At 29.6% G+C, this 8,422-nt stretch overlaps 1 protein-coding gene across 1 annotated transcript; it reads left to right on the forward strand.

Annotated features, from left to right (window-relative positions):
- Window positions 1–640: 640 nt before the first annotated feature.
- LOC120091380 (uncharacterized) lies at window positions 641–1,244 on the forward strand. Its single transcript, XM_039049381.2, has one exon. It carries the CDS (start codon window positions 775–777, stop codon window positions 967–969), a length of 195 nt encoding a protein of 64 aa, XP_038905309.1. The 5' UTR covers window positions 641–774; the 3' UTR covers window positions 970–1,244.
- The last annotated feature ends 7,178 nt before the right edge of the window (window positions 1,245–8,422 follow it).

Below are 8,422 nucleotides of genomic sequence, written 5' to 3' on the forward strand. Positions count from 1 at the left end.
GAATTATACTGTTTATTGGCATCCTCCTTCGTTGAACACATACAAGCTAAACAGTGAATACTGATGTTGTTTAGAGTCTCGTTCAGGCAAGCCGATTGGCTAGGCTGGTGCTTTGTGATCACTTGAGTCGTGTTCGCCTGACTGGTTATACATTCATACCAGGATGAAATATGCTCAAGGTTCTAGACGTGGTTAATTTAATTAACGATGTCTAAGTGAAACTTACAAAAGTATCTTTTTTCATTGACGAAGTGACATTGATTGCACATGTGATGATCGATGTTTCCTACTCCTATATGAGGCGTCGAAGAGCAAATTTTTTCTCTTCTTCGAGCTCTTATTTCGAGTGGTGGTTTGTTACGATGATTGTTTCCTCTCTTTTTTTTCATTTTTTAAAAAATAATGTGTATTAGTAATCGAGTTTTGAAAAGATCCAAGGTTAATTATAGTTTGGATAAGGATTAACCTAATCTAGGTTGGTTCCAAATTGAAGGTCTCCAATAGATTAGGAACCAAGAGTAATAGGGTAAGTGAGTGGCAAATTTGTAAAATAGTGTTTAGAACAAGGCTAATCATTTCACGTTCATAAAATGCCACATTGCATGCGTGCTTGTTTCTTCTATATAAATGGAAGCTCTTCGCTACTAACAGAGTCGAAAACCATTGAATCCCACACCTCCTTCAACAACTGAATTCTCACATCTCCTCCTTTCAAACCCTAATTCCTCAAATTTCCTCTTACACTTCCTTCATTTCCATTTCTCTCTGGCTTCAATGGCGAATCAGCTAGGAAATTTGGTGGAATCCATTAAATCCAAGGTCAAGGCACTGAAGAAATCGAAGAAACCATATATCAAGATGGACAAAAGCTCCAGTGTCAAAGTTGAGATCCGTAGCCGGAAAGCTCGATTGTTGATCGATAAAACCATGAAAGTCGCCGATCGTCCTGGCAAACGTACAATTTCTTAGTCTCTTTTTGATCTCTGTCTCTTATCGACGGGTATGGGTATCGCTAGATCTCTCGCTCTCTGATATTCGCGTGTAGTTTCAATTAATCGCGCGGAATGTTCTGGTTTTTTCTTTGTGATGATTCTGTTTTGGTTTGATCGTACGTGTAGCTTCCGATTCTGTGTTTCTTTTCATAGATTCAGATATGGAACCGTTTCGGATTACATAGCTCCGAAATCAAACTTGTAATTAATTATGAATCCTGATGAAAGTATCAATTTCTGAGTTTCTTTCTATTTCTGTTTCGGTTTTGATTTCAATCGAGAGGTTTTCCTCAAATTTGAGCGATTGATTTTGTTTTGTGTGAACTGATTGGGAATCAAATCAGTTTGAATAGTTGGGGGAAAACAAATCGGTTGAGCGTTTGTGATGGGAAATGAGCCACATAATTGAATTGCAATTAAGGAAGGAATGGTATGGACGGCCCACTCAATTATGCCATTGTCGATTCTTCATAATTCATTATGTCAAACTGGAACAGATTATTTTATTGTGCATTGTTCGATGTTAAAAGTCAATTGTGTTTTTATTATCCTATTCAAATTTCAGAAAAATATATATAAATAAATAATTCTGTTATTTTTTTATTGGTGTTTTGAATGATTAGGTTATAAAGTATGTGATTCTGTCTCTCTTTTTCATATTGGAATTGAAATTTAATGATGCTTCAATCATGTGCATAAACGACAGGACTCTATTTTAAAATAGGCTTAAATTCTTGTTTAAAAAAATATTCTGATTGATGCAATATTGCACTGTTCGGATCGGGGTGGTTTTTAAGTTTCAATTTTCATTTTAAGTCTCGATACAATGTAGTTAATATAACTTCAAATTGAATTGATGTTAAGGATTAAATATGATAAAATCTAAAATATTATTATTTATTAATCTCGATATAAGTATAAATAGTAATAATCAAATCTATAACAATAGCTTGAACAATATAATTACCGATATAAATCTTATTTTATAAATTTATTTATTTATAAAAAGTATATATGAATACCAATATTTTATGGATATATCCATAATGTATTCGTAGATCGGTGACATTTTGATTTTTGTCTCACCGATTTCAATCCTCTAGAGATTGATATTGTAATTTTTTTAAAAAAAGGAATTTTAAAAAGAAATAGTCAATTAAAAAAAAAAGTTGTTTTTTCTAGCCTCTATAATATAGCTTGAGAAGTTTTGGGGTGTGTGTTTATAATGCTTTTTGGGTAACAAAATAGTTATGATGACTTGAGTTATGAATAGAGAAGAGTTTGTATAGAAATAGTAATTGTGGCTATACTAAATTGACAAAGGTGTTGAATAAATCTCTTGTTTTGTCTATTAAGCTAATATGATTAATGACTAATTTGAGTGTCGATGTGATCCCAATTTGATATTAAAAACATACTCTTGATAAAAAAAAAAAATTAAAAAATAGTGATTCGAAACCCTCTTTACACATATTGTTAAATTCAAAGTAAGATCGATTTTAAAAGTAGAGGTGTCCTACTATATTCAACAACTAAATAAGACATGAGTGAATATATAAAAGTGGTCTGTTAATCTTTGTTTATTTCAACCCGAAATATTATTATCAAAAAACTTCAAAATCCATATGATATTAGTTTTTTAATACACTGCAAAAGTGTAGAATTTTGTTACGTGAAAGATGTCAGTACAAATATAACTTTATTAATTAATAAATTAATATTGATACTCATTATTATATAAATATATTAATTAGACTTAATAAATTTCAACTAGTATCTTTATTATTAATATTTTAAGCTATCTTAACTATTTAATATAAAAAATTATTATTATGATGATTATCGATATTCTAATTGATTTGTAATAAAATAATTATTTTTAGTAGTTAATTTAAATTAATCAATTATGTTTAATAAAATTTAATATAAAAGTATTCATTTACTTTTATTTTTATTGATTAAATAATGTTAAATTTATTTCATGACCATAATAATTGGCCTTTTGTATTTAATTAAATAATTCTTTAATTTTTGTTTCTGTATACAAAATTGTTAAATTTAACACACATATTTAACTTTCAAACATTAATTATCATGCATATTTAAACACAGACATTAATTATCCTAAACATTCAATGTCCAAACATTCAAATCACAGATATTTTAATATCTATATCCATGAAACAATGGCTTATAAAAATATATAGGGTGAAAGAGTCTCACTTTTGACCTTTTGGTCAATAGTCAATACTTTGGAGCTGTTTAGAGGCCCAACTGAGATGGTATATCCCTACATCCCATATCATCTCAGTGTTTGAAGTCTCATTATCCTATCTCACAAATTTTAATTGTTTGTGGCTCCATTTTCGGAAAGTGTTTTGTATCTCACCGTCATTTTCCTTCCGTGTATCGTATATCATCTCAATGCTTGAACATGCTCGATCATACTTGATCGTTCATAACCCTTTATGAGAGTTGATCTATGCTTGTATTGGCATAGAAGTAGCAGATCTAAATCATAAATTTAACTTTAAAGACTATCTAATGCATTTCTTAATTTTGATTCAATCTAATATGTTTCATAATTTTAAATTTTATTTCTCATAATTCTTCAAACTTTAATTTTTAGTATTTAGGAAACTTTAGTTTTTATTATTTTCAAATAAAAAACTGTGAAATTGAACTCTTTTTAATTTCTCATAGGTCTTCAAACTATAATTTTTAGTGTGTATATATATTTATTTCTGATAAATAAGTAAATAAATAAATAATATAGGAAACTTTAATTTTAGTTTGAACCGCAACTAAGATCATTTAAAAGAAGAAGCAATAGTTAGGAAATTTCCCAAGCTCAGCCTTCCGCACAAAAAGCATTTGAACAAATTATTAAATTTAAATTGCGACGTTTGAAAAATTTTGATTATTCATATTTTGGTTGGCCAATGGTCCCAATATTACTTATCAATATTTTCAATTTTATTGGTTATTTTAGAAAATAAAACAAAAATAACTTTATTAGACGAAAAAGAAATATACATCATTCACTCGTATCATTCATGCTCACAAAGTCACAACAAAAGGTTGGAAGATGAAAAAGAAATTACACGATCACTTTCTTCTAATATTTCATTGCACCTAACCTTTTTTTTATATGGTATATGCTTGTGCTTACTTTTTTTCTTTTTTTTTTTTTCTTTCGCTTAATAATACGTTTCAAACCCTTAAACCATTTATGCTAATTTCGTTATTTTTTTGTTCTACCTATATGTATTTTTCTTATAGATGTGCTTGTGTACTTGCGTGCGTTTTTTCTTATTTCATTTTTTTTAATGGAGAAATAAAGATTGGAGCCACCGACAATGGGATACTTCATCCACAACAATAATATGTTCAAGGGATTCATTGTATTTTTTAAAAAATTATTATTGGTTTATATTTTTTTTCGTATAATTTATTTATCGTTTTAATTAAAATATATTTTGTATCCTTATATTTTCTTATATGATATGTAACCTTATATTTGTTGTTTAAAAAATTAATAGTTGAAAAAAATGTAATATAACTGTCATAATAAAATAATATTAAAAAAAGTACGGTGTTCAATGGAATAAGAAATAATGAATAAGTAATAACTTTTTAAATTGAAATATTTTATTCAATGTCCTCTATATATCTTTGTGTTATAATTAAGGAAGATGAATATATATAATGTTGGATTAAGAAGTTGAATATAATTTTAATATATGAACAACTATAATGTTTAATACACACTCAATTTTTTAAAAGGAATTCTTTTTTCATTTAATTATTTATCTCTATTAATCGGATATTTCTTCTTCTCCACCCATTTTACCTAATTCCATAATTTTTTCCCCTCTCAACCTGTCTCTATAATTTTACCCTCTCTCACCAAATTTTTCTCTTCCACTCTTTCACCCATCCATATATTTATCTCACATTTTAACTTTTCATTTTCTCTTAACTTACCTAATATTAAATAAGCTTGAATATGAAAGGTTACTTATTTACTTATAACTTATATTATGAAAAGTTAACAATTTTAAAATTTCAAAAGTTTTTATAACATCTCCACTCATCAAACTATATAATTAAAAGGTCATCTCTTAATTGTTTTTTAACAAAAAGAAAATGTCTGTATTTATCAGTATAGCTCATTGATGCTATTTTGTTCTCCAGGTTTTAGAATATTATATATTTAGTCCTTAAATTTTGAGTTTGGTTTCAAAATGTTACAATTTTACTGTCTAGCTTTGAGTTTGGTTTCAAAAGTGTTTTAATTGACACTTTTTAATCTTGATTTTTTACTAAATACTCACTTTCCATCTTTAATGTTAATATCTATTAATTATGTTTTCAGATTTAAAAAGCATAATTAAGTGTAAATCTTGGAACATAAGGACCTAAATGAAATAAAACTCAAATCTTAAGCGTAAAGTTGTCACAAGTTGAAACTTATAGACGGAATAAAAACCAAATTCAAAACTTAAGAACTAAATATACAACATTTTGAAACCTGGAGACCAAATAAAAATTAAACCTAAAACCTAGAGATGAAAAATGTTTTTTTAGTTTTATATCTAATGGGTTCTTAAACTTTTAAAAATGTCCAATTAAGGTCCTGTTTGATAACCATTTGGTTTTTTGTTTTATAAAAATCTATTTTTCATTTTTCATTTTTAAAAACAAAAATTAAGTGTTTTTGGTTTTCTATTTTTTTTTTTTTTTTAAAAAAACATGTCTGGTACTTGTTTTTGGTTCTTTTTTTAAAAAAAAATTGAAGACAAAAAACATGTTTTATATTTTTGTTGAAGTTTTATTTTTAAAATGTAATAAAATCATACTATTTCTCAATTATTTTCCATATAATATTATTGTTTGCACAAGATTTTTAGAGAAACGTATTTTCGTAGAGTTGAACTTGTATTTATGTTGATTTATGCAGATGCAGTTCGATCTATAATACATGATTATTTGATTCTCTTTGTTAAATGTGTTTGCTTGATTTGAGGAAACAGAACAAGTGGTTGTTCTTGAAGTTGAAGTCTTAAAAGAATGTTTGGATCTTCAAAGAATTTCTATCTACAAGTGTGATTCAGCTTAATCTTTTAATTGATTGTTGGGAGAATTTTCTCTAAATTCTTTGGAGTTTTAAATTTCTAAAGCTTTCAAATGAAGGAGAATTTCTCTATCTATAGAGTTTCTATATAGGGTTGGTTAGTCCATGACCTAGTCCTTCGATCCAATTATTTGGATCATGAGTTCGGTTGGCTTTTGGGCTAAATTAAGCCTATTTTGGGCTCAAATGAACTTGAGCTCAAATAATATTAAATTTGACCAAATTATTTTATTCGATCCAATGATCACGACAAAAATATGTGGCATCGTCGATTTTGCCAACTAATATATTCAGGTTCAATTTGGGACACATCAACTTTGATTAGTTCCAAATTTGATCATTTGTAATTTCTTCATCAATTTGAAAAATGACATGACAATTTGTGGTTCGTCTAAAATTACTCATTCAACAATTATTATTATAAAATTATAGCCTCATTTTAATTTTTTTAAAATATTTTTTTGATAATATACAAGGTGGAAGGATTATTTATTTATATTTCAAATTCATATTGTAAAAAAAATATCAATATTTCAAAAGAACTAATTAATCAAAAATAAAATTTCTTCTAAAAAAAATAAAAAGAAGAAAAATTACAAAAATATTGGTTTCGAAAAGGCCCAAGCTTGAGGGGCTTAGAGATTTCAAGCCCATTTCTTGTTGCAACGTGACTTATATGTTCATTTCGAAGATTACTGCAGTTCGTCTTGGTGTGTGGCTTCCACATTTCATTAGCCCAATCAATCTGCTTTTGTGAAAGGGCATAATCAGATTATGGGTGGGTATCATAGGATTGATGGTAAAGGGTGGAGTGTAACGACCCAAATTTGAACGCATACAGGAAATTAAATGTCAAATAATAAGCCGGACGAAATTTTATTTAAAGGGGTGGAAATTTAGAAGAAGAATAATAATAATGAATAATTGGAAATTGGAAATTTATTCATTATCCAAAAATAATGAATAAGGGAGCAGAATCAGGAGGATTAATTGGAAGTTGGACGCTAGCTAATTCAGGAGACAACGGGCAGTAGATAACTTTTGTTTGGACACTACTCATTGGAAGAATTGGAGGTGAATTAATTGCCCATATACTCTTAAAATTTGGAAAAGAGGAAGTGGAATCCACAAGCAGTGAAGGTAACCACGCGTGAAAACTAGCGAGATTGAAAAAAAATTGGAGAGAGCGAGAATTGCAGCGAGAAAACTGGAGAGAGCGAGATACTAAGAAGAGAGTTGCGTGATCGAAGAGAGAATTGGAGAGCGAGAAACCCTAGCGAGCAAGGCTAGCGAGATTGAGGCTGGCAAGAGTAGAGAGAGCGAGATCCCTGGAGAGAGCGAGATTGAAGGAAAAATCAGAGAGAGCGAGAATTGTAGCGAGAAAGCTGAGAGCAGCGAGAGCACGATCAGCGAGAGCGAGAGCGAGAGCGGAAGTCGCGAGAGCCAAACCAGCAAGAAATCTGGAGAGAGCGAGATTTGGACAGAAGCGTGGATTATGCGTTGAATTTGGCCACGATCTTATAGATTATACATAGAAAAATCCTAAAATTGAATACAAACAAAGAATGATGACGTAAAGGTAAACGTTAGCCAAAATTAGGTGTCTTATTGAGAGGAATCCTTAAACCCTAAGTAATTCTAAAGAAGCCACCTGTAGGATGATTTGTCACTCTGAGAAGAGCTGAAAACTACTATAAATAGGACCCTTTGCCGAAGATTTAACCCATTCTTAAACAAATCTCAGTAACAAAGAATCGTGTGAAAAAGTAAGTGTGAGTGAGGAAGTTCTGTGAGAATAAAAGAGAAAAGCTCGAGTAAGGTGCTGCCCAAATTTCTTCTTTTGATTTAAAAAAGGAAAGCTCTACTGATCAAATCATAAAGAATAATAAGGAATAATTAGATCACAGTCAAGGTAAGTAGTTTATCTCACCCTCTCTTTAAATGTTCTATGGTAGTGTACCTTTATTATGTTGCATGGTTATGTTAATTGTTATATTGCATTACATGTTTAGAACACGTTTCTCTACAAGGGACCCCATGCATTATGTTTGTTCACGATTACGTTAAAATCAAGTTTTAATTAGGTGTAAGTTATGCTCCCAATCTAATCTTACATTTATGTTAATGGTTGATGTTGGATGCGACTCTGGCCCTACTGACTGTATGACTCGCTAATCATCAGATGGGTTAGTTTCCGCTTAAGTCCTCATCTTCCTATCAGGGCGGAGAAATTTATGCTTTCAGGACTGGCAGGGCATGTATGGTTGCACCCCTCCAGGCCTAATCTTACGTT

Source organism: Benincasa hispida, chromosome 11, assembly GCF_027475165.1.
Source record: "Benincasa hispida cultivar pf3 chromosome 11, pf3_genome.v1.1, whole genome shotgun sequence".
Taxonomy (NCBI): domain Eukaryota; kingdom Viridiplantae; phylum Streptophyta; class Magnoliopsida; order Cucurbitales; family Cucurbitaceae; genus Benincasa; species Benincasa hispida.

What these genes read in the sequence shown, in the direction of transcription:
- LOC120091380 (XM_039049381.2), top strand. Translation starts at nt 775, where the DNA reads ATGGCGAATCAGCTAGGAAATTTGGTGGAATCCATTAAATCCAAGGTC.